Source organism: Neopelma chrysocephalum, unplaced genomic scaffold (assembly GCF_003984885.1).
Source record: "Neopelma chrysocephalum unplaced genomic scaffold, ASM398488v2 Primary Assembly neopelma1_45, whole genome shotgun sequence".
Taxonomy (NCBI): domain Eukaryota; kingdom Metazoa; phylum Chordata; class Aves; order Passeriformes; family Pipridae; genus Neopelma; species Neopelma chrysocephalum.
In genome coordinates, this window is record NW_020897704.1 from 4,046,914 (window position 1) to 4,073,934 (window position 27,021).

Genomic DNA, 27,021 nt, shown 5'->3' on the forward strand with positions numbered 1-27,021 from the left:
TTTTACTGTATCCATGAGAAATGAAGTATTGCCAAGTCCTCACAAGGGCTGATGTTTTCCAAAAGAATTATTACAAGACTGCTACAAATTCCATACAGTACACATAATCAAATGTTCTGTTTAACATTATAATTGCACTGAGCATTGCAGTGTGATGTTATAGTGATGTCATAGAACATGTGACTCCCCTGGTGTCTTCTGACAGAACCAACAAAGATCTCAAAGTGTGGAGGGCTGAAATAGCAAGTGGTGTATTTATCATGAGAGCAGGTGTGCTTCTGATTCAGAGACTGAAATGAGAAAAGGGCAGAAACAAGGAGAAAAGAAATCCTTGAGGGGATTTGGCAAAGGTGGCATCACTGATCTTGCAGTACTGAGGTCAGGAGCTTATCAGTGCCATTTGTAATGATTGAACGTTCGGTACTGCTCGGGGTTGAGTTAAAATTAAAGGGGTTTGCCTCTTGGTACAAGCAGCATTTTTGTTATCCCTCAAACAAGGTTTGAAGCAAAGAATTTACCCTTTGTCCCTCATTTTTTTCTGTAAGGAGAAGGAATCTCATGTAGGGTTGTGGTAAGAAACACAGAGCTGTGGATTAGGTGCAGCTTTGCCAGATTGCGTAAGATTGTGTAAGACAAGACTAGACCTGGCACCTTCCGAGGGTCTGAACCTGTCTGTCCCACTGGTGAGTGCCATGGGAAGGGGTTCCCTTCTCCTTAGGTAACACAATTCTTATTGAAGGCTTGTACCACCACTGATGACACTTTTTCAATTTATCTTGTCATTCAGTGAAATATCATTCTTCTCCTGATCCTATCTACCTAATTGCATTTTTAAAAAATGCTTTCTGGTTGAGCATTTGTATGACCTAATTTTTTTTCTTTATTGATAATCTTAAGAAGACTGCCAGGTGGGCCAATGGAACTTTGTTCCTTGAGCCATCCATGAATATTTTAGAAGAGTATTAAAACTTGCTCATAGCATGTTCGTTTTGCAATAAAATGATTATTAAAATTGTTAAAATTCTTGATAATTTATTTTAGCTGCTTATTTTTTCTGGCAGATCCTTAATAGGAAAGGAAAGGGAAAAAATGTGAAACAGAAAATGGCAAGTTAAAATTAACCAAATAATATTCCTGCCAAGTTTACGATAATAAAGTGTTACTATATAATGCTTTGCCTTATCAGTCATGCAGAAGAATTCCTCTGCACACAAAGCATCATTCAGTTTCTCCTTATTAGATCATCTTTATGAGGCAACCACAGTATTTGTTCTCTGGAGAGCTCCTGGTATTTGCAAAATTACTTTAAATGCGTTAAATATGAATATTTCGAATTAAACTCTTTTAAAATAGTCCTTTGAGGGACTGCTGCAAGATCAGCAATTAAAGACAAAATAAGGGTTAACCATAGCTATTCCACCTCCTCTTTGGCTGCTACCTGAGTTAGTTCCCAGAGTGATTCTTGGTCCCAGTTTTCCATTTAGACTGAAGTGCAACCAAGATGTGTCTGCGTCATGGATTCGTGAGGGGTGGGTGGTGAATTCTCCTCCTGTTTGGTATATCTGGGCTTTAAATTACAGCAGAGTTCGAGTCTTTCTAAGGGGGGGGGGGGGGTTTAGATGGATTAGAAAAGAAATTTAATATAAAAAAATAAAAAAAAAAAATTAAATTAAACCAACCAAACCAAACCCCCCCCAAAAAAAAAAAAAAAAAACAAAAAAAACCCCAGTTTCTGGGGAAAACAGAACAGATACTTCTTTCACTTCCCATTTACTGCTATGTTATTGAGAGATAACTTTGCTAGTTAGTTACTGATGCATCCCTGTTCCTAGGGAAGCAAATGTAGACCACTCCTTACAGGTCCCCCACAGAAAATTGTGCTGGATGGTTCATCCTCAGGTTTGTGACTCTCTTCATGTTGGCAACTGAGAGAGCTGATGCCCTGACAAAGGGACCTATCAGATAATCCGGCAGAGCTTTAACAGGGCAATTATTTTACATTTTTACTGGAAGAAAGGAATATGGCTGTCTAGCTGAAGTTCCTAGCAAGCTTCCTTTCATTTGTTATGCTAAGATTACAGAGAATAGGGGTGCATGACACTTCAGAAACCTTTTCTTGTTCCTTTGTTTCCTAAGTCTGTGTTTAAAGGCTTCCTTTAAGTAATTTTTAGTTCCTTTCCTTCCCAAGTCTATCCTTGTAGGCTATTCTTTCAGTGAAGGTAGTATTTAGAGAAAAGACTACAAGTTAAATATTTTTTTCAGAGGTTCAGGGTGAACAAATTTGTCCATACTAATTCTTTAGTGGCTCTTGAGCAATATTTTCATCTGAAACCTATCCTAGACATGTTGTGCAGCTAATCATTGCTGTGGATTTTTACTGTGGATAATACAAAGGCCCAACATGCTTAAAAATTTTAGCAATGAAGATTTAATTTGAATTTAATAAAAGGTATGGGTTTCTGTCCATGTGGTAAGGTTACGCTTAAAGTATTTGATATATTTTTATAAACTATTGATTGACTGTGTATTTTGTATACAGTTGTGATTGTGATCTTTTTAGCAACAAAATTGTTATAAAAAATGAGGTTTTCTGTGAATTGTATATCTAGACTTATGTTAATTTAAACTTCAAATGTGATTTTTAAAACTGACCCCCTAAAACTTTTTATTTACCCTGGCTCAACTTGTTTCAATTTAGCTTAAATCAGCAAGGCATTAAATCCAAATACGAGGGTGCAAAGAAAGGGTTATATAGACCAAATGAGCTTTTAAAATGCTTTAAAATTACTTTGAGTGACTTCCCTATATAAAATCTTGTAACCTGAGTGATGTATTAAATTAATGCTAAATCAAAGGTTAGTGCATGAGAGCAGTCATATGCTCACTCTTGAGAAGTGAAGGGTTTACAAACAGATTTCTCTCAGGGAAGAAAAGCAATTGACACCCAATTAGTTAAAGCATATTCCTAAAGCTCAATGACTCGAGAGCAAATTACAGTTGTCATTGTGGATTTGTGAAGTGTGCTGAACCATGATGCATTCCTTCAGAGGGAAGTTGCTCAGACATGAAAGTATAAAACGAGCAGAGCACATGTGAGTTCTCCATGTTTCTATAATATCTGAGCTTCAATAAAATAAATTTTTAAAGTAACCATGAGGTCAATTGGATGCGTTTTTATGGATTTCTGCTGCTTGTTAAAAACCTGTCGATGACTCACCAAGCTTTGAACCAAAAGGCAGTATATCAGTCCCCTTCCTCCCTGCCGTTTGTGGGCCCTTGGTTTTGTAGCTGTAAGTTGTCACAGAGGTGGCAATCTGTGCTTGAGCAAAACAACGTGAGAGAACGGGTTTTGCTGCATTAGTAAGAGGTGGGCATGCTGCTCTCTGTTTCTCAGCAGGGCTTTTCCTCCTTGGAGTGGGATTATTGGTGCTATGCGATGGTGATCAGGGAAACCCTCAAGAGCAAGGGAAGTTTTCAAACTTCTCTGTTCTTTATTTGCCAATGCTTGCTATGGAATAGCCCCAAGCCAGGACTTTATTACCAGTCAATCACTTCAGCAAGATTAGGCAAGAGGAGGAGGAGAACAGCTGTCCTTTACAAATATACATGAGACTGGGAAATAAGCTTATTGCTTATTTGACTCATTCAAGAAAAGATTTTGTTTTAATATGGGTGAAGCAGCACAGTTATACATCAGAAAAGGCATTACCTACTCACAGCCCCCCTAAGCTCCTGAACTGGTATGCTTCAGCAAGAGCAGGATCAGGATACCTCTGATGTCCCAGCCTAATGCACCAGCCACACGCCTGGACCTGGCATCCTCTCTGTGTGTGCAGCACCCATGGCAGCTGGGTACCCGGGACCACCGTGCTGCCTGCAGGCACAGCAGCTGTGGCCTGGCGGGTGAGGGCTGCAGCACGTCTGCAGGCCTGGTGAGGCGTGGGGCCGGCGGGCAGTGCTCGCCCGGAGCCGGCTGGTAACCCCTGTCACGCGGCTTGCTTGGCTTCAGTCATCCTCTTGATTCAGCAGCTTCAGTGTGGTCCTGAATAAGGATGCTTTTCTCAACTGGAAGCAGAAACTACTTAGCGATGAAGTAATTCAATAATGCTGTTCATGAAAAGCCCTCACTGTTAATTTATGGTATTTGTCATAGCTCCCAGAATACAATCATGGAAACAAAGACTGAATTGAGAACAAAAGGAGGAAACTTATTTGAGAAATTTAAATATCAAACAAATTTCATAACAATTTGAAGTGTGTCTGCTTGTTTTAATTGGTTTTAAGGAACCCACTCCAAGGTTCTAGGTGCATAAAGAAAGGAGTGTTTTCTGATTTTCTTTCTTTGCAAGCTCATTGCTCAAGAATAGTATAACAGTTAAGAGCCTTATGAGATAAGGACAATCTTCATATTCTTTCTGTTAGGTACAAGCTTTGAAAACCATGCTCTTTGTCTCCTGTAGCTGACACACAATATAGGAAACTGTAAGAAAACATGTAGGTAGACTCAGCCATAAGAAAGAGAAAAATCTTAAAATAAGTATGAAACCAGGAAATCCAATAGGAAGCTCTCATAAACTTAATGATAGCTAATCCTACATTTTGTGAAAAGGGAATTGGAACTTGAATAAAGCTTCATAAAATACAGTAAAGAAAAAAAGTGTGTTCACATCATCTGTTACTTCTTCCTTCAGCATAAACAAAGAAGATTTTGTTTTATTTTAGAAAAATTGTCTGTCATTACCTTAATTTTACTATTTTTCAGATAGTAATAGTAAACTTCTATTAGCTATTAAACCAAATAATATTGGTGTAAATTTTATTTTATTTTTCTCAATTAGTTTGACCATCTTCTCTTTGCAGGAACCTCATCCTTCTCAAATAAGACCTGAAAGTGGTCCACAAGCGGGTGGAACCACACTTACCATCTCTGGTATAAACCTCGCCACTGGTTCCAAGAAGGATGTTCAAGTTTCAGTCGGTAGCCAGCCTTGCAATGTGTATGTAGCCTGAGTAATTAACAATACAGAGCTGTATTCTAATGAAAAACCAACCTTTTCTGGCCTTAAACAAATCCATTGTCTGTCTCTCCATTACTCATCCCATGCAATGGAGTTCTGCAGGTAACATGCAGACAGAAACTCACTCAGAGGCTCCAGCTGGAAGAAGGAGCTGTAAAAGCACCCAAAGTGGGAGAATTTAGATATCCAAAGATTTCTGCAGTTTTGGCTTTCTCTGCTTGACTGACTGCTTCAAACTCACTCATGCTTTCATTCAGCATCTCCTCAATGGTTCTGTATAAAATCTTAATCTTCTAGTGACCCTTGGCTTGTTCTTCTCACTTCGTTTTCCTTTTATTAGTTGCTACCCTTCTCTTTTCTCAAAAAAGGGAAGGACACTAAGTATGTTGACGTTGCATTGTTCCTGTGTTTTTACACGATTCATTGTCATATCCTACATCTCTTTTAAAAAACCTAAGTCACCTGAAGAAAGTGATGTCTCCTCTGGTAACTAGTCAGTGCCTGCCAAAAATAGAGCCCTGGTTTTGTTGCTTCTGGGGTACTGCAGTAAAGGAATACAAACCTCCATAATATTGCTAACAGAAGGTGTTTCCTCTTCTTTTTTTTCTCCAATCTAGCACCAAATTTGGAGACGAGATCGTTTGCATTACAGGACCTAATAACAAGGTTGAAACTGTTCCAGTCACAATGAACTATGGGGGCATGACAATTATTGTACCACAGCTGTTTACATACAGTGGGAATCCTACTGTCACCAAATTCCTACCAGTAAATAGCTTCAGCAGGTAATGAAATGTTTGTCATAACTTCATTTAAAATTGGGTTAAAATATTTATAATATGTAATAAACCTATTATATATGGAACTGTTTGAAATAAACTTTTAAGTATGTAGGGTTTGTGGTCTAAACTGCAACCTATATTAGAAAGTATTCTGTTTACCTCCAAATTTTCATCCCATTTCAAAGGTCAATCCTGAAACCAGAAAAGGCAATGAGCTTCTTATAAATGACGATGTCCCAAAGAAAGAGGTTTGAAGTATTTCAGCATGTCAGACAAATGATCTTTGCATTAGTTACAAATCTATCCTACTAAGATAACCTATAGAAAAAGTTTCTAATGGAGAGGTTTCTAACAGTTCTTCTATTTAGCTTTCAATAAGTAAGCTGGAAACAAAGGAAAGTTATGGTGTGTCATCTCTTTCTTTGTCTCATGAGGAAAAAAAGGTATCCTCTTAGGAAATCTAGACCAGCGTTCAGTAATGTTTTTAGAAAGTATGCGCTGTTCTATGGTGGTACTCAGTAACACCCATCTGGTAACTGTTCCTTCTGGGGAAAAGCTCACCTAGGGCTAATGGGGAAACCAAAGAAATGTATGGCATTCTTGTACTTGTAGCAATACAGCAAATCATCTGTATAAAAGCCCTTGTAGCATACCTCTGGCTTTGAAAGTCATTCTGTGACCTATACAGGGACAAAAAGGAGCCTGATTCATGTTGGTCTCTGCTATTCCCCAGTATTCTGATCTTTCTGCTTAGTGGGGTACAGTTGGCAGAGTGGGATTGTGATATTTCCTGTTGCTTTCAGTAAAAAGAATTGCAACAACATGACCCAACAAACAGAACATTAAAAATAAATTTGACCATGACTTCTCTTGGAGTTAGTAATACCTGTCTCCTTGAATATTGAGTAGTCACTTGTATAAAATAGGATTTGGTTCTAACGTTTGCTTTTTATTTTTGGTTTGGGTGATTTTGGGGCCCGCGCTGTTTCTTTGATAGATCAGTAGTGATTTACTCCATGGAATTTAAATGACTTTTTTTTCCTCTATATAAATTGAAGCCTACTTTTATGGATCGCTTTGAGGTTTGCTATCCCTCTAAATCCATGTTACTTCAATGACTTTAATTCCTACTGGCAACTTGCGTGCATTCTTCTTCTTATGTGAATGTATTATTTTTTAAACAATGTGTTGCAAATGAAAGGGAATAGAGAAGCCAGGTCCCTACAGATCTGTGGAAAATACACTCTCACCTTTGTCTCTTTGTGTGTATGGTAGGCAGAGTGATTTTAATAATAATATTGAAGATGTAAATCACACAAGATTGGCATCAATGAAAAGCCAAAAATACTGGCAGAGCACTTTGTACTTTTTTAAATTCTGCTGTTTTCAAGTGATTTTCAAGTTGACATTGCTGGTTTTAAATGCTGTGGTCATTGATAGCTTTAACAAAAGTCCTTTTTGTAGGATATCTAATTGTCATGTAGGCGTTATATATAGGGTTTTTTTCAGTGCAAATAGTAGCAATGCAGGATGAAGCAGAGTATAGCTGTGATAGTGTGCCAATGACTTGATTTCTTTTTTAATTCTACCTTTCAGTGGAGGGAGAAATATTACAGTAACTGGAACCAGTTTTGAGCTCATACAGAGTTTCTCATTGGTGGTATATGCAGAACGTCCAGAAGCAGGGAAGATAAATCAAAAAAAGGTAATTTTCTTGCTTTCCTCCCAAAGGCACTGCATTGGATGAAAAGTATATAATCTGTTCAAAAACTGCATTGAAGTTTGCCTACTGGACTTCATTGGGCTTGGGATGAAATAAGGTTTGAACAGATTTCTTGGTCTGTTCAGGGTTTCCACGGGAGAAAATCTTGACTTTCCTACATAGCATCTTGACTTACATTCACTTGTACCTTCCCATCTTCTGCTTCAAAATTACTTTCATTCAATATGAATAAGAAAAATTATGCTTTGAGTGATAAAGTGGATGTATTTCAGAATTTGAAAGTGTTTGGTTTTTCTTTGTCTTTCTCCTTCTTCTCCCCCTGCAAGCTTTAGAGATTTGCCTGAAACAGGACCCAAATGTAGACAATGCAGAGTATTCAGCTTTGCGCAGTCAGTGCCTTTTATTTTTCTCATATCTCAATGAACCAAGTGTTCTTTTCTTTCTTGCTTCATGCATATTCCACCTGTAGCAGGTTCACAAAAAGTTGTGAAAAATAATGTTAAAAAAAAACCCTTCGTGCATCTCATGTTAAGAGGAACTGACATTACCAATAGTCTCAATTCCCCACTCTTCTAATGAAGATCACAATTTAATGACATGATTTGGGACTTAAAAGTGATCTTCCAGAAGGAATGTTATAAGACTTTTTCTAAGGCTGGCACTTCAGTTTAAGACTGTCTTGTGATCCATAAAGAGTTGTTAATATGCATGTTTTGTAATATATGCATGATTTTAGAGTATGCCAAAGCCAGCTGGATTTGGAGCCATTAGAACCCTGTCCCTAAAGATTTTTAAAAAGAAAACTGCCTATATTTGTTAGGCCAAATACAGCAAGAGGTAATTATCTTGATAACCTTGACTTCCAGGACAATCTAAAAGTCTATTTAGCATTCTTGACAGTGTTTATCAACATTTCTTACCCCTCTTATTACATATGTTCGGCCTGACGGGTTAAGTCAGCATCACATATAGCACATATTCCTGGTTAAGACTAAAAGCTTTTCTAATCTTTTGGTTTTCTTCCACTTGTATGGCAATATCAGAAGTGTTGGAGAGAAGCTATCAAATTACATTGAGTCGCAAAGTGAAAAACAGAGGTGATGATAGAACAAATGTTGAGGACTCCTATTAGTGTTGTTGATTATGGTTGATGTTACTTCAAAGAGTGTCAGGGTAAAAATATTTGTATAATTGGGAATGGAGGATGTTACCGAGTTGTTACCTTGAGTAGTCGAGTGACAACTGTTAGATTTTATCCCAAAACTTCACTTAGTAATTGCATTGAATTTCAGTAAGATGTTATACAGTGTGAGTAGAAAAAAAATCTACCCGAGATACTTAATGGTACAGAAGATGATCAGGATTAAAGGTGACATGTTAACTTCCTAATCTGAGAGGAACTTAATGATAGCAGTTCACTGTGGTAAAGAGTCACAGAATTTGGAAGCAATGGAAACTGCTCTGTAGCCTAAGCATTTTCTGCAGGCAGCTGCTAGAACACAATGAATCAATGATTTATTCTCATCAACAAATTTATTTCATTTTCTTTTTGGAAAATACCTTATACTATGTTATTTCTGCTGTATGGCAAGGATATAAATCCAGTGCTTTTATTTCTAGAGTCTGAAGTTACCAACAGTTACATACAGGAACAAGTCAGACTCTAAAATATGCATATTCTTCTTGTCTTGTTTCTTGCAGTTTTATGGAAATCTTGTTACAAGACTCAATGAAACCACGGTGGTTTTTTCTTCCCCACCAATACTGGAAGACCCAGAAAACTACAACATTACCACTGTTATTCTGATGGATCGTTATGAGTTGGTTGTAAAAAATGAGAGCCATTCCTTTGCCTATGTTGCAGACCCAACCTTTGAAAACTTTACAGATGGCATCAAAAAACAAGTTAACAAACTTATTAATGCAAAGGTAAACTTGTAGAGAGTTGGTTGCTCATTTTGTCCTTGAAGCATGTATGGAATTTTTCCTTCCTTTCTCAAAGCCTTAACAGTTGTTTGATTCCATATCCAAATGCTTGGTAAAGTCCCTTACCTCTGCTAGATGAAGAACATTAACAGCTCCCCTTTCCTCTCCCTGCCCCTTCTCAGAGAGAGTTGCTATCTTTTTAGCCATACTTTGGGGGCACCAGGGATGCCCTCTTCTGCTAAGCCTTGCATTTGGAAATGCCCTCTCCCAGTAAAGCTCCCAGGAACTGGAAGGGACATCTTATCTCACATAAGTCAAGGAGAGAAATCACATAATTCCCAATCATTCTGCGGTTCTGTAGGCTGCAGTGCGAATCACATCTGCTGCTAAAAGTGATCCAAATGGAAGGTTGCAACTTAGGATTTCTTGTCTCTCAAGACTTTGCGATGATGACTTAGCTTTTTATTTTCTGTCTAGGGCAGTAACCTGAACAAAGCCATGACAATAGACGAGGCCCAGGCTTTTGTGGGTGATGAGCCTTGCAACATAAAAACTCTTACTGAAACGGACTTATACTGTGAGCCACCAGAAGTACAGCCTCAACCAAAGAAACGGCAGAAGAGAGATACCATCAATAACCTTCCTGAATTCATTGTAGGTTGCCTTTTCTATAGAATTTAGTATCGTGTAAGTGAAATTGATACAGTGCTTCTTAACTGAAGTGATTTGTTCTCCAAAGTTGTTGTAGTACCATGAAGAAACTCCTCGCAGTTCTTTCTTCCTTCAACATCTGCCTGCTGCATAAAAGACATAACAGGCAAGAGCAGTTCCAAGCTGCCACATGCCTTCTACCTTCATTACATAGGAATGTAATGCTGTAGCTAGACAGATTGGGGATTTTTTCTTCCTCTGCTGAGCAAAATTAAATGACTTCATGGAATAAAGTGCTAGTGACCCAAATTCAGTATAAAATATTCAGAAATGCTTCCTTTGTCTGGCAGTTTGAGCTAGAAATTCACTTGTGGGAATTACTAAACTGAGAAATGAACCGCCATCCATTTGCACTTTTTGAGACAAATGTCTGTACTTATCCAATTAGGTGAAATTTGGACTCCGGGAATGGATCCTTGGAAGGGTGGAATATGATACACGTGTGACTGATATCCCACTGAATCTTATTTTGCCACTGGTACTTATTCCTATGATAGCAATAATTGGTATTTCTATCATCTGTTACAGGTAAGTTCCTTTAATTAGGTGCTTTTGTTGTCCTAAAGCTTTCAGGATACTACCTGATTGTTTTCAGCTCAGTCTACAGAAATTATCTTCATCTTTTTTATGATCTGTAGAGTTAAGAAAGGGAGTGACTGCAGAAGATATGTATGAGCACCAATTTATTCCTCTCACGCACACCAAATTCCTTGGTGTCAGTCAGCCCAGTCCGTCCTTTGTACATAAACACAGCAATTGGTCCCAGGCTTCCCAACTACACAATTGCAGACTGAGTTGCACACATAGCTTTTTGAAATGGCAGCTAAAGTGCCACTTGTGAAAAAGATAACTTATTCTGTATACATACCCATCAGCATTTATGCTGCCTCAGTCAGCACTGTAGGTCTGAGCTGGATGGATTTTACTAAGGGGTCATTTTGGCCTTTCCAGCTGAGATAAGTGCTACCCACACACAAACTGCATGATTAACAGCAAAATTCATGCTTCATAAATGGCCAGAACAATGTCTGTATTTCACTTAAGATGTACTTAGTCCAATTCTAAGGTTAATAATGAGGGCCTCATACCGTCCCTCAGAAGGAGGTGGATTTCACTCTTGTGGTACAAATCAATATAGTTGAAGCATGCACTGTTCAGCCCTGATGTTCTCTTGGATCTCTGTCAACCTTCTCAGTTCAATCCCAGACACTCTCCTGAGTGGCTTAGAGCCAGTTTAGGACATGTTGCAAGCAATCTTTGTTCAGTGCATACAAATTGAGTTTCTGTACTTGATATGTGATTAAAAGCGTTTTAGCTACTTCTTATTGGATTTTAAATCATTGGCCCAAGTGTGCTTTGAAGCAGCCAATCATGATGGTGCCAAGTGGATTTACGTGGAATGAAGACTTCGGCCACTGTTGCTGTTTTCCTCCTCTATTCTCTTTTTGCTGTATTTAAAAAAAAATCAAAGCCAGGAAAATTTCCTCCAGTCCTTTAGCTTCCCTCTCAGAGCTGTTCCAAATTGTTTACTTTCGTAATTCATAATTTTTAAAATCTTACTTCTGTTTCATAAAGACGCAAGAGCCAACAAGCAGAACGAGAGTATGAAAAAATTAAATCACAGCTTGAAGGCCTGGAGGAGAGTGTCAGAGACCGGTGCAAGAAGGAATTCACAGGTATGACAGAAATTTTCACTGCTGTGCATCCCCTTGAGCAATCAGAAGACAGGCTGAAGGAATGGTACTAGCTTGCTAAAACTGTCTTTTGGGAACAAATAATTAATAGATCTTTGTAGTCCTCATTAATGACATTGACAGAGAGGAGATATTTTGCTATTGTATATGAAAGAACTAAAATAAAATAGGTAGCCAAGGTTATTAAAATAAATGGATAGTTTTAGTCTAAAGGAAGCACAGAGTCAGAAACTGGGAGTAGAAACCAGTTGAGCCATTAATGTGAGTGGTCATTAATATGAAGATAAGAATGTTTTGTAGTGACTAACCACGCACTTAGTATTTAGCACAATGACTGTATGTGCTAAGTATGCACATTGGGAGATGTTTGAGAGCTGCAAAATTTATTTGCAGCAATCATCATACAAAGGGATAATTTGCTAAGCTCACAGGAAAGAAATAACATTTTTCCCTGTTTATCGTGGGAAAAACCTTAGCTTGATTTGAGGAGCTAGCTAATTGTCCAGTGTAAATGTAGAGGCATCATCCCAGGGAAGGCAGCGGGAGTTGTGAAGGCTCAGCATTTTTACATGTTGAACTACTCATTGCAATGCTTAAATTAGGCATCTGAGTGTAAACATAGCAAATATTGGCCTAAATGATTATCATCAAATGTCACCTCATTATCTGAATTATACTTGCTGTTGGGTCATGTTGAAATAATCTCTGTTAAAAAAATTACCCATGTGTTTTATTTCTAAAGAGAAAACATTATTTCATATTGACAATAGCTAAAAAGCAGGATTGAGTAAAACAGCAATTTCAGGTTAGACTTGGAAATTAATTTAAGAAGCTCAGGATATCTCCAGTATTTCAGCCATGCTGAAAGCCTCGGCCTCAGCCCCAGTCATGTTTTTTCTGGCATTTCTGGGACAAGATGTTCTTTACTTGTACCAGGTTGCTTTTTCTGGAAAACCAACTCCTCCCAGGTTCTGGACATAAACTAGAAGCAAATGTTTGAATCAAGAATTATTCCCAAATGGGCTTAATTTCAAACTGCATTTTGAACTGTGAGAGGATCTATCAAGGTCCTCCATTCCTCTCTCCACTTCTCCCATGGCACTTCATACCTGTTTCTGAAAGAAGGTGCTTTTCTCTTGCTGGGGCGAGAGTAGGGGGCTACAGATTTCTGCTACCTGTTGGGTTGAAGATACAGAAAGTACAAACACTGGGGAAGTAGAATGCACATCCAAGGAGTAATCCAGTTCCTAAACTACACCCACCTTGACTGAGTTACATGAAACACTGAAGTCAAAACACATTCTGGTACCATACTGTGAAATAGTAATGTCAACAGCACGAAGTGCAGACAGTCTAAATACATGGGACCAAAGATAGCCAAGGAGAGGAACATCAGGAAGAAAGTGCTAATGCCACAAAGAAGGAAACCAGAAGATGCTTTCTCCCTCAGCTTTGCTGAATGCTATAAAATAAAGAGGTAAATGAATGAATAAGAGCAATAAAACTCCTGAGACAATAGGTCACTAGATTAATTAACATGGTATTCTAGTCAATCAGCAATATTGGGTAATTGGAAAGCCTTCAGCTAGAATAGCTGCTCCAAAGGATGATTCCCTAATTTTTGTCCCTTTTAAGAATTTCAGAGCTTTTGAGTCCCACAGAAATGTTTCCATCAATTTCAATGAACTATTTAACCTTCTTCCTTCCTGCCATTCCTTTCCTTTCAATTAAATTAAATTAGCATGCTTTACACTTTAAACCTTTCTTTCCTTGATTGTTTTTAAAGGAACTTTCATTACTACCTAGACTCAGAGGGTATGGAGTGGGAAAAAACCGAACCAAATCAAAACAATTAAACAAACAAACAAACAAAAATATCATAGTGGTTTTTGTTCTGTACTGCATATCTTACATATCTTACATAATCTTACATTCATATATATAAACTCACAGAGATGCCCATTAAGGCCCTTTTTCAGATAGTCAACAACAAGGAAGCTGTCAGTGCTAAGGGCAGTTATCTTCATGTCACCATAGGATTAACTGTGGTCATAGTTAACACCATAATTGGTAAAAATAGCAAGAGAAAATGTGAGATGAAATAAGATTTTTTAATGCTGAGTTGCTTTTTCTCTATTACAAGGCTCCCAAAGAGATTGTGTTGCCTAAAAAACCTGCAGGCTTTTTTAAATGAACCTTTAAACTGCATTGCATATTGCAGATCTAATGATAGAGATGGAGGATCAGACAAATGATATCAATGAAGCTGGAATTCCAGTACTGGACTACAAAACCTACACAGACAGAGTCTTCTTCTTGCCCTCCAAAGATGGAGAGAAAGATGTGATGATTACGGGGAAGCTGGATATTCCTGAGGCTAGGCGCCAGACTGTGGAGCAGGCTTTGTACCAGTTTTCTAATCTCCTCAACAGCAAATCATTTCTCATTAATGTGAGTACTGAAGTAGATTCACTTTGTCTCTTAGGTAGGCATAACTGTGTATGCAAGACAGGAGGTTTGCAAACACAACTGAACCAGAATTATTAAAAATAAGGGATGTTGTGGTTCTGATTCCACAGTAACCACTGCACATATATGGTATCACAACCAGAGCTTCCTGGTGGGACAAAGAGGCAAGGTCCTATTTATGCACCAGGTCATGTAGTATGGAGCTAGTCAACATTGCAGTGGCTGTAGGAAAACGGATATTACCCAATCTGGCATAAAAACTGGTGTTACAAGTTTGTTTTAGCCTTTTAAGACATGTGATCAGAGTGCTGATTCCAATCCTGGCTTCTTACAGGAGTCACCTGTGGGCAGCCGTCTGCTGAATCTCTGCCCCCAGAGAGGCAGAGGCTCCTCAAGTGACCTATTCATCAAGACTGATGTTCTCACAGCAGTTCTGAAGAGACTTCTAATTGCTCACTCTCAAAAACTGAGGCTCATTGTCAGACACCTAAATATAGATTTAGACTTCTAACTTTTTCTCTTTTTTTTTTGTTTTTTTAATGAGGCTCTAGTGCTGAGCTAGTTAATGGTAGTATTAGAGTTTATGGCAGATGAAAGCACATTCCCAGGTGTAGTTATATTAGTGTCTTTGTAATTTGACGTAAAAGGACTGGGAATTTGGAGGAGAGAAGAGTTAATTTTCTCTTTTAAAAAATTGTCACAGAACACTGTTCTTCATTAAATTAAAGCACCCTTTTTAGATAAGGTTTTAGTTAAGTATATAAACATTCCTTGGGTCAGTCCAGTGCACTCTGTGCATATCTAGAAACAAATTCTGGGCAACATTTTCTTATAAGTAGTTTTTTTGAACTTCTGAAAACTTTTCCATTCTGCACTTAGGAGATTAATATTAAAATAATATTTCTTGTCTTCTTAGCACAGACAAGTGTTGAGGTTCTTCAGAAACCTGCCATCTGACTTGATTCTACATTTGTTTTCTGTTTCAGTTTATTCACACGCTGGAAAACCAAAGGGAGTTCTCTGCTCGAGCTAAAGTGTATTTTGCATCTTTACTGACAGTCGCTTTACATGGAAAGCTAGAATACTATACTGACATCATGAGGACGCTGTTCTTAGAACTTATGGAGCAGTATGTTGTGGCCAAAAACCCAAAGCTGATGCTAAGAAGGTTTGAATGATTGTCATATTTTCTGTAGGTCTCTGGTTTTCTGTAAATGTGTTTCTTTTGCAATGTGACTGTATTAAAATGCCAGCTATCTGTGAAAGTCAGAAATAGCTTGGCCCAAGCATATTATGAAGACAAGCCCACAGGAGCAGCTGTTGAAGGCACAGGCAGGACTGCTGGCCACAGATTTCCTTAGTCAAATACTGTAGTGCAGAAACACTTACCTTACTTCAAAATATTATATTGAACATTTCATTTACTTTTTAATCTAACCTTATTTCAAATGATCTAGCATTTATACCAGGCATCATCTCTGTAATGAGCACATATAATCAGCTTGCATTGTGCTTTCAATGAGGGCTTGCTCTAGTGTTTTAACCCATTTTTTATCCTAAGTAAATTACAATACACTTTGCTGTGTTTATGTTGTAGCTTTGTAATCTGTAGGTTATTTCCCAGTAACTGCACATCTAGGTTAATTTTTTAGCTCTTACAGCATAGACCCAGTTTAAGGTTTTGCATAAAGGATGTGTGATTTTCAGCAATGAGCTGAAGGTACGCGGGAATGATGAGCAATACAAGGCACTTATCCTAGAGCAAGTATATGCTTTCAAGGCTCTATAGGGAAATCATTACATTAGGAGAGTGCATGCAGTTAAGCGTGTAAGGATGTTATATTTCAAGCAAGCAATGTACCCTTACCATACTCAGGATTGGTTGGGTTTTTTTTCAGGTCTGAAACGGTTGTTGAGAGAATGTTGTCTAACTGGATGTCTATTTGTTTATATCAGTACCTCAAGGTAAGAGTAAAAGTCTATTGCCTGTGGGTTTTTTTTTTAATCAGTAATACTTAAACATGCTGCATTGAGTATATCTTTTGGTTTTGCTTTATTTCATGTTCCTTCCTTTAAACAGGACAATGCTGGGGAGCCTCTTTATAGGTTGTTCAAGGCTATCAAACACCAGGTAGAAAAAGGCCCAGTGGATGCTGTACTAAAGAAAGCCAAGTATACACTGAATGACACAGGCTTACTGGGAGATGATGTAGAGTATACACAATTGGTAAGCAAAGCATGATTAATAGATTACAAAATCCTTTTCTATTTTAAAATTAATTCCTGTTAAGTCTGTACATAGTTTTCTAGACTACTGTGAACTGCATAGAAAATCTTATCATGTGCATGACTGACAATAGTTGACCAAAACAAGAATCCAAGCAGGAAAACACAATTATAAAGTGTCTTCTAAGATAAAATCCAAATCCTGCCACTGTGGAATCCATTTCAATAAATCCCTTTCGTAATTTTCAGTCAGTCTGAACAGTGGTTAGAGTGTTTGGCTCCTCCCTTTTTTGCATCTAAATTCACTGGTAATTGATTTTAGCAGAATTCTTGCACTACCATTATTCTTGAAATTCAGGTTATCTTTCTCCCTTATGATTGCTGCTGGTCAGCATATCAAACATCATTTTAGAGATCATTCTATTACTATAGCAGGATGAGCTCCTCTGCAGTCCTGTGAGATGGCTCTGCAATCTCCAGAATACTTTATGAACTTTTTTCTGCATTTGTTCCTATGTAAGTCAAACTCTCCTGAACATGGATGTTATCGTTTACCTGGGCTGAACGCCCCGTGTCCACCGAGGCTCCGCCCAGCCACTCCCAGAGGGAAAAGGAGGAGGGAAGGGGGGAAAGAAAAAAACTTGCAAAACCAAGACTGCTAAGAAGGCAGTTTGTTTTCCTCCTCCAAAGAACAGCCGTCTATCCCGCACAACTGTCCCAGGAGAGAAGGAAGGAGTTGTTTCCTTCTCATCTCTTTGTAGCTGGGCTGACATAACATGGTATGGAACAGCTTATTGGTGAAATATACATCTGGTGACCTATCCTGGTTCCATTTCCCTCCCAGGGAGGGTTACAAACCCACTACAATGGGCAACCAAACTGGTATTCAAAGGTGTTTATTTCCACCTAGGAAAATAATTCTCTACAGTGCTGAGGGGAAGCTGCATCTACAGGCAGTTCTGGAGACCTGTGTTACATCCTCCCAGTGGGATAGGTGGACACTGCTGCCAAGGAAACTCCCCCTGTGAGCTCTATCACCCCCTGAACCTGATCACCAGTGCCATGGTCCAGTTCTCTTCAATTATGTATTCTGCTTTGACTTAATTTTGTTCCCTGACAGAAATTTTCACCACTTTCTCAACCATACTCCAGAAAACAAATTCACTGCCCTTTTAAAAAAACTGAAGCAGCCCACTCTTTAGCTGTTCAGAGAGTGTAAAATCTAGTTTTACTCTTTCTGATAGTCTTGCTGGTTTTCTTCAGGATACAGTGCAGTAAATATCTAAGATGCACAGACTGTCCTTCAGAGACCAGCACAGGATTTTTTTTTTGTTTTCTGATTTCTTTTTTACTGACATGTTAGGAATCATTTGTAGTTGTCTCCAACATGAAGGGAGGTACTATTGCCATAAGTTATTGGGATCTCAGGCACAATGATGATGATATGATAACTGAACAGTTAGGGAGCATTTGTGCACCAGTATTGGTTAAAATATGAGTTAATACCTTCGCTTCTGCCTGAAAGTGAGACAAGGTGGGAAAGTACAGCACAGAGCAGTTGTCTGCTCTCTAATTGTTCTTATTTAAAAGATGAATCTGTTTTGCATCACTGGTTACACTGACGTGCTGCATACTGAACCAGCAGCAAAATCATGTCTAATTACCATAAAGCTAATAGGAAAAGGAAGGTGAAATCTCATGATTAGTTTGAGAGTTCTGTCAAGGGACAGTGCAATCATGTTTAATTTGACTGCCATATGGTGTAGCTTTTCTACTGATTAAAAATACCAGCTACGCAAGTTTATTTTTGAGGTCTGATATGATAAATTCAGGCATTATGGTTGGCAGGACCCTATGTATCTGAGAGCTGCCGTGCTTTGGATGTGCCTGGCCTCCTAAGCTACTTGACTGGCAAAAGATTCACGACGGCACTGAACTGTTGTACTGATTTAGCTAGTGAAAGGAAGAGGACTTTCATAACATCTACTTGGTTTTGTTGATTTTTTTTTTCCTTCTGTGGAGGTTTCTTGGCCATAGTTTTCTTATTTGCTTTTGTCTATATTGAAACTGACACTTATATAGCAAAGCTACTTTCAAAAAAATCACTCTAGATTTAGCAAATTATAGGCTTTCAAGAAATTCTCCTTAACATAAAAAACCATGTCAATACTATCAGAAAACAGTAATATTTTAGAACTAGCATAAGCTACTTAGGTGTATTTTTTCTGGGAGCTATTAGAGTTATTGTGATAATAATAAGCAGTAAATGAGGTTTTCAAACACCAAAGATGATAGAAATGGCTTTTACATGTACGTATGTGTGTGTGTGTGTGTGTGTGTGTGTGTATTTAATGAACATTGGTCACAGGAGGCAAAGTAAGGGAAGCTGAACAACACACTCCTCGTCAGTTGAGCTGTGTTAAATCACCAGATGTACAGAAGTAGCCTCAACTTTAAAACCACAGCTGTGAAGACAGCATAAAGAAAGGCAAAAGCACACAATATTCTAGGAGTTCAGCAAAGTGCAGTTCAAATGATTATTGAGAACTCAAGTTTGGACACTGCATTACATGGGCTTTTTTATGTTTTTATGTTTGAGATTATCAGTCATTGGTCCAGGTTCTTTGTTCTCAAGTGTCCTTCTTTATTAACCTCCCAAGACTCAATAATATTAGCATATTATACATGACTAAATCTATTTGTATCTTTTATGTTTTGTCATAGTGGTAAGAATTTGTGATATCTGGTTGGCTACATAATAGCAAAGGATCCTTCAAATAATCCCTCAAATAATCCATACTACTATTGCAAATATGTGTTGCTGTGCAATAATCATTGCATGGTGAATTTCAGATACTATTAGCATTTAAATCACCCAGAAAAACAGATGCAGAGGTAATTCAGCACTGAATTGTCTTAATAATCATGTACATTCTTTTCTTTACAGACAGTTAATGTATATGTGCAAGATGGTGGGAACGAATCCATACCTGTGAAAGTGCTGAACTGTGACACTATATCACAAGTAAAGGAAAAGATAATAGACCAAGTCTATCGAAATCTGCCATGTTCTCAGTGGCCAAAAGCTGAGAGTGTAGTTCTTGGTAGGTAGCTCCTTGTGATACTATATTGAACAGGTGAGACGAGACGTGATTTTATAGTTTCTCAAAAAATGCCTATAAGAGCATTTATTGCTTGGATTTGGTTTGGTTTGTATTTTCTTTTAAAAAAAAATTAATTGTATTCATGTTCAGCTGAATGCAAAAATACAGCATTTTGCAGCAATCTTAATATGCCTTAAAAATGAATGCTTTCTTACAGAGTTATTTTTCCTGACTTAAAATTTCGGTATACTGTCATTAGTGTGCAAAGAGCCTATTAATGACTGTTAGCACAAATGTATTCATGTCTGACAGAGTCAGTATCTCAGGTACTAATTAATGTGATAATGACAGCATGGATAATTAACTGATGGAGAAATAATGATGCAATTTCAGAAACTGGTACTGATTTTTAGTTGCCTTTATGATGGTTATTCAAAAGAATTATAACTTACAGGAACTGCACTTTTTAGTAGATGATGAACCATCTAGCTTCTGAAAATCATCCTCCTTGAAGGCTTTCAAAATAGCTGTTCTCTTCTTGAGAAAAAAAAGAAATGGTATTACTTAAAAAGGCCTAATTATCTCATAATAAAAGCTCCAATTAATATTTTTTTTCAATATCTTCATTACTTCATTAATCTGACAGTAGAAGATGGAATTCTTGTTCTTCAGAAAATCCTAGTAAAATCCCTAAAAATGTCTTTTCTATTCCATGAAGTCCTACTCTATTCATAGACTGATAGCAGATCTTATATATTTATAGTATTCTATGCAAAGGAATTTAACTTTTTGTGGAAAATAATCAGAAGTCATATGCATGGTTAGGAATAGTTCATGCAAACTTCTGTAATAAAGACCAAAGGATTAAGCTATAAAACCACACATTTGGGCATATGCTAAATTACTTCTCTTAATATTCCACAATGTGTCAGTAGGTCTGTAAAACATTCTTCGAGTAGTTATTTTTGCATTGTTAAAAACTGGTTTTTCTCACTTTAATTACCCCTTAGAGTGGCGTCCAGGTTCTACTGCACAGATCCTCTCAGACTTGGATTTAACATCCCAAAGAGATGGCAGATGGAAACGTATCAACACATTAATGCATTATAACGTAAGGTGTTTCAAAACAGTTATTTGCACCTGTTAACTGTTCTCTAGTAATAAATAAAATCTTCATTTGTTTTTAGAGAAACTTCAGTGCTACATAAAGGTTGCCCAGAAAAGTTGTGGATGCCCCATCCCTAGAATTGTTCAAGACTGGGCTGGATGGGGCTTTGAGCAACCAAATCTAGTGGATGATGTCCCTGCCCGTAGCAGGGGGGTTGGAACTAGATGACCTTTACGGTCCCTTCCAACCCAAACCATTCTATGATTCTGTGATAAAGAATCAAAAGAAAAACACAGGGCTTGGGTCTAGGCAGTAAAAGCTTCAGAGTGTGAAAGGCTGGGTTTAGACATATTGCCTAAACATCTTACATAAAAACACATCACCTAAATGCCACCACTTTGGTTCCCTCATCATTGCAGTATCCAAATCTAAACTCCCCTTTGAACATTCAAAACTCCTTTTGCTAGGTCTCATATTCATCTTTTCTCTCCTCTACCACTTCCTACCCCTGAGAATTGTCCTTGTCATTGCTGTGCTGCTGAATAGATTTTGGGTTGGTCTGGTTTGTTCAACAGCCCAGTCAGGAGAGCAGATGTTGACAGTTTTGTACCGTCTGTTTTAGGTTTCATACTGTGCACTCTACCACGCACTTGCAATCCACTTATCTTTCCTTTGTATGCTATTTATTGCCTTCCAGCAACAGATACCCTGATTAGAAAAGAGAGAAGTTGGTTGGTTTTCCCTCAGAAGACAGACAGGTCTGATTCTTCATGATAAACCCCATTTTTGTACAAAGGGCACCCACACCAGATTGAGGAGCCACTTAAGCCTTGGAGATGCTCCTAATATTTCAGTAATCTCAGAGGAGGTGTTGATGGGATCTCTTATTAAAGGAGGGGGAGGGAGTCTGTTCTGAATTGCAGTCAGTTTCCCAAGAAGCCTTTGAAGGGCAACGTTCATCGTAGGTCTAGATTCCCTGCAAAAGACTACAGAAACCACAGTTTATGATTTAAAAAAGACGTTCAGTAGGGCATGCTTCTTCCAAAGAACATCTCTGTGTTTGTATTTTCAAAGGTCCGAGATGGTGCCACACTCATCTTATCGAAAATGGGAATTTCCCAGCAGCCAGAGGATAATCAACAAGATGTCCCAGGGGAAAGTAAGTATCTTGTGGCGTCCCTACCTCTCGAGATGACTAGAAGTCAAAACCCACATAGAGAGAATAATGCTGCTGTCTTGATCTTGATTATCAAGCACTTCTATGGAGCTACATATTCCCCACCAGACTATACAGGGTTTATTTGTTGTGTGTTACCCACTGTACACTTGCGATAGTTGTCTTTGCCCTCATTATAGAAGTCTTAAATACTGAGACTTTACCCATAATTTCTGTGAGTCTATACCCCAACTTAATAGAAAACAATCTTATTAAACATTTCCTTGCATATTTTGTTTTTTAATCACACTACATTTATAGTCAAAATATATGTTTCATCTTCCCAGAGCTTAATCTCTTTTTGTCCTTTCTGCATCCTTTACTCACTTTCCTCTTCAAATTTCTTCTATTTCTTATTAGGCTGAGAATTAAATGCAGTGTTCTTGATGAACCACGGTACAGACTAGGTCCCCTCTCTGTGATATAATGGATCTGATGCAATTTTTTTATTGCATTTCTTACAACTATGTTGCCTTGCCTCTGTACATTCATATTTTGTGTCTCTCTCCCTTTGAGTGGTGTTTCATAAGCTATGTTTTTTTCAGGGCTTTTTGATTGACTTCATTCATTCCATGCATTTTATCTCCTTAGATACAGTGTTTTTCACAATTCCTTTGTTCTTTTTGAGGTTTGCAGTCCACTGTAAGTTAGTGTCAGGAATTTCCTCATACTGTTTCTTCTCTTTCACATCACTAATGCAGCTCTTGTATAGTTCTTGTATTGCTGTCTGCTACAGTATGCTGGACTTCTCAACACAGAAGACAACCTGTTAGCTTGCAACCAATCTTTTAAAGCTTTTACTTTTACATGTTAGTGTTCTGTCTAGACCAATTTTCTATATCTCAAAATCTCTTGAGACACAATGTCCATTACAGCCTCGAATGCACTCAGATTTTTATGGAAATATTTACGTGTGAATTTATGTTCTTTGTTACATGTATTTCCATTACAGATTTCAGATGTTCAGTTTCTCTGGTGTTCTTTTATCTTTATATTCAGTTATTTTACAGAAAGTAGAGGTTAGATTTATGGAACAATAATTGTTGAGATCATTCTTCCTCCTATGAACTTATTTGATATCTTTTTCTGTCTAGCACTGATTGTAAAAGCCATTGCTTTACACAGTAGTTTCATTCCTTTAAACAGATTTATTGATCTTAGATTTAATAGGTTTCAAGGGCTGGGCAGTCAAACATGTTGGAAATAATATGCCAGAAATGTACATTTTTCAAGAAGATGGGTCTCAGCTGATAGCTCTGACACATATCACTATTTAGCAGAAATGTGCAGACTTTCATTTCATTTGTTTTGAGTGTTGGACAGGAAATTAAGACAGGCAGAATTAATTGCTGTTTACTTGTTACTCTGTCCTTCTGGGTTCTTTCTATTGAGACTTTTTCCAGCAGAAAGAAGAGTCTTCTAATCGTCGTGTCTACACTTCTGCTGCTATCTCTCAGTCCTTTACTGCAAGTGCCTGGCACAGCTGGCCAAGCAGTGACTGTTCTGTCACAGCAGGTGCCAACCCAGCATGTTAACTTAAAAATCTATCCAGTTCAATACAGAGGGCGGTGGAGTGCAGCCAGGCAAGGAGCTGATTCCTAGTCCCTGTTCAGTTTGGTTGCACTGATTGCTGAGGCCATAGTTACCTCCCCTCTGAAAAGAATGGGGTGGACCATGAATGGAATCTGGTGGTGCCCCTAATTGCTTTGCTTTCTTAACAGAGAACAGTGGTCAGTCTTCTGTTCTGGACTCCCAGTCTTCATCCTCCTCATCCCTCTACTCTTGTGGCAGGCAGTAGAGGACCAGACCACATGTTTTTCTTTTTTTGTTGGATTAGGTTTTTTTCTTTCCTCCTTCTCTACAATTATATCATTGGATATGATTCAGTATGATGAAGCTCTTTGAACAAACGTGATCTGTACTCCAAGGTGAATTCCTTAGTTATATATGTAGCATACGAAGTTGTAAAGGAAAAGCAGAGTTCTGGGGACAGTGCTGTCACACAATGTCTCTTGTACACAAGAGAAAAGTCTGCAGAAAATTCAGATCCCCAAGTATCAACACTTTCCACCATGTTTCTTCTCCACACCCCATCTTGCACCATGGTAGTGTACAAATTTGGAATGACAGTGTTTCGTGCCAGTCTACCCCATTTTCTTTAGCACCAAAGGGTCCCCAGAGCTATATGGTGCCAACTTGTTCTGTTGAAAAGCTATAAAATGTTACAAAGATAGTGCAAAGTGAGAGCCTACCGTAACAGTGATTTGTGTATAAAAGGGAGAGGAGAGGATCGGAGGCTTCCTCTCCCACACATACATTTTTATATGACACAGGGATTTACAGGGTTGGAATAAACAGAAATCCTATCCTGACTCTGTGAATGAGGCTTGTGATGAAGTGGATTTCCTTCAGTCTCACTAACTTGCACCTTTTTCACTGAGAAGTGTCAGCTGAAGTCATTGACTGTCAGCCAAAGTATGAGGTTTTGCACAGAAAGAAAATGTAAAACCATGCTCAGAGATATTGCTCTAAAAGCATTGCTTCCGTGCTGCTTTTAATTCACAGATTATAACAGGAAGACACTAGAAGCTGGAGGTTGTGACAAATTAAATGCAGCATCTTTTGCTTCTGGAGACAATAAATGCAATTACTAATTTGCATCAAGATGGAGAATGGTTTCAGTGGTTTTGTACTAGTATTTCTTTACTGAACTGTAAACAAATACAACACATTTTGTTATTCTGGGTGTTTTCTCTGGGTTTTGGTTTGGTTTCATTTATTTTTACTTTTCTAATTCTGAATAAAAATAGACACAGGGTTGCAGATCAGAAATACTGATTAGCAGATCCAGGAGTGCAGCCCTTCCTTCACCTCCATGGAGCAGTATTCATGGGGTGGAGGAGACTGGAAGGAGGATAATTTGCTTCAGGTCACACAAGGGAAAAGGGGCTGCATTGCCTGTCACGATCTCATTTGCCTTCATCATGTTTACATCATGGTTCATACCACTATAATTAGTCACCATAGTCTGTATTTGCCATTAACCCTTCCCTGTCCCCCCACAAATTATTTTATATTGGCCAAAGAATGCCCAAGGGCCAAGACAAATTGTTCAGGGGGGAGCATTGGACCCAGTGGCACAACCTTCTCCCTGCATAGAGCTTGATGCATAGTATGGCAACAAAAAAGGAGGTATTTTCCCTATCTTTTATTTTCTTCACTTCTTACTTTTCCGTTGGGAAAAATATTATCTCACAGAAATGTTATTTTCTCTTAGCAACCATGCTGCTGACATGTTTTGTTGCCCCATGTTCTGAATTTCTCTTCCTCTGTCTTCCTCCTATTTAAAGCAATGAAGTGGGACCTTTGTGTTGCAGAAGTTCATCTGTTTGAGCTGTAGTCTCTTAATCCTTACTTTCCAAAGAAAATACTGCTATTCCACTAGTAGCCAATTCTGCTGTTGCTAAACAAACACAGGACAAATTAAACTGCTTGTAAGAACCAGTAATCTCAGTGGAAACCCCTCTAGTTGTTTCCTCTTCTCTCCAAAGTTAAACTGGGCCATATACCATCAGGAGAACAAAGAGAGGATAAATTCCTTTGAATCAGAGGAAGCAGAAGTGTACCAAACGACTGACATGCGACTGGAAAATAGTTTCTGCTCTAACCGTGTGATTTGATCTGTTAATTTATAAAAGTAAATAACAGGGATTGCAAAAGAAATTCCAGACTTCAGGCCCAGCAGCAGTTCTTACTGTACTGGCAGGTGATTGCCATGAATGTTATCAATGGCAAAATCACAGCTGCTCCAAAATAAAGTGATTGCTTTTATTTATTTCTGGCTTCATTCACATGAACTTCCAAGTTGAATTAAGGACCCTCAAAGGACAATGTGATTTAATATGGGATTTATACTTTTTTCCTACCTTGTTAAAAAGAAGTAGAGGTCCCGGAAGACTGCATAGCTAATGCTTTTGATGAGGATATATGAAGTAGATTCAGGCAAAAGTGTCATCTTAGCCAGATTACATAAAAATGTTACTTTCCCTGCAATGTAAAATATTGAGCACTCATGAAAGCTTGGAAATTCAATGTAGCTGTTGAGGAACTTAGTTAATAAACTACTATGGTCAAAATTAATGCAATTAGAAACTGATATTTTGTAACTGGGATTCAGTTATGTTAGAGATGTATATTAAGGCATAAAACTTAGCAATAATGCAAAATAGTTTGTGCAGTGGGGCTGAATCACAATTTTTATGGGAAAAATAACTTTCATATTTTTAAGACGTCAATGATTTTATATGTACTGGTTCAATAACTCCCACTGGAAAAGCGCCATTGATTTTTGGGATTATGCCAAAGATTTAAAGGAAGAACAGGCAAAACCAGGAGATTTAAAAGTAAGTTTGTGACACAGAAACTCTTTTCGAGGAATATTAATTGCAAGTTAGAACAACTGTATCATCTCTTTCAGAACTCTTTATAACAAAATATTCTCAAGCATACAGTTTCTCTGAATAATAATGTTGATGCTGAAATGCAAAGCTCCTTTTATCTGCTCTGTGATCATTGAACTAAGCTCAGAGACCGGATGCATGGCCAAGCTACAGATAGCTTAGTGAGGCACTGTAATCAGAGGAGTGTCATTAGCATCCAAGTGCTTACCCCTGATTCTGCTACATGGTAACAGAATTGATGTGAATCTCTCTCTCTGGTTTCAACAATGAATACTGACCAAAAAAAAATTGAAAATCTTATTATAATGGATATGAATTTGCTGCATTCATTACCTCTGGCTGCTGGAGTTCATGTCATCTCAGTGAAAGGATGCATTTTTACTCCTTTCTGCTACAAAGTCAAGTGGTGCTGGTCAAATGCTGATAACAGAAGGTTTGAACTGAAGTACCATACTTTGACCTCAGCAGTTAGGGTAAAGGTGTGAATTGTAGTGGTACTACCTAGAAAAAAAGGTTGTACCTGAAGCAGTATGGTATTTCTGTGATGGCTGTGGGGTCAGACCTAGCTGAGTTTCCATAACTTG

The 27,021-nt window shown here is 38.1% G+C and overlaps 1 protein-coding gene across 1 annotated transcript in view; it reads left to right on the forward strand.

The window, feature by feature from the left end:
- PLXNB2 (plexin B2) overlaps positions 1 to 27,021 on the forward strand; it is a 78,261-nt gene that overhangs the window by 39,921 nt on the left and 11,319 nt on the right. Inside the window, exons 14-27 of the mRNA XM_027679593.1 lie at positions 4,861 to 4,997; positions 5,636 to 5,803; positions 7,397 to 7,505; positions 9,225 to 9,452; positions 9,927 to 10,103; positions 10,549 to 10,688; positions 11,736 to 11,836; positions 14,076 to 14,305; positions 15,310 to 15,491; positions 16,222 to 16,288; positions 16,404 to 16,550; positions 19,497 to 19,653; positions 20,664 to 20,764; positions 21,836 to 21,920. Of these exons, the coding sequence (XP_027535394.1) occupies positions 4,861 to 4,997; positions 5,636 to 5,803; positions 7,397 to 7,505; positions 9,225 to 9,452; positions 9,927 to 10,103; positions 10,549 to 10,688; positions 11,736 to 11,836; positions 14,076 to 14,305; positions 15,310 to 15,491; positions 16,222 to 16,288; positions 16,404 to 16,550; positions 19,497 to 19,653; positions 20,664 to 20,764; positions 21,836 to 21,920 (2,029 nt within the window). The remainder of the gene's footprint in view (positions 1 to 4,860; positions 4,998 to 5,635; positions 5,804 to 7,396; positions 7,506 to 9,224; positions 9,453 to 9,926; positions 10,104 to 10,548; positions 10,689 to 11,735; positions 11,837 to 14,075; positions 14,306 to 15,309; positions 15,492 to 16,221; positions 16,289 to 16,403; positions 16,551 to 19,496; positions 19,654 to 20,663; positions 20,765 to 21,835; positions 21,921 to 27,021) is intronic.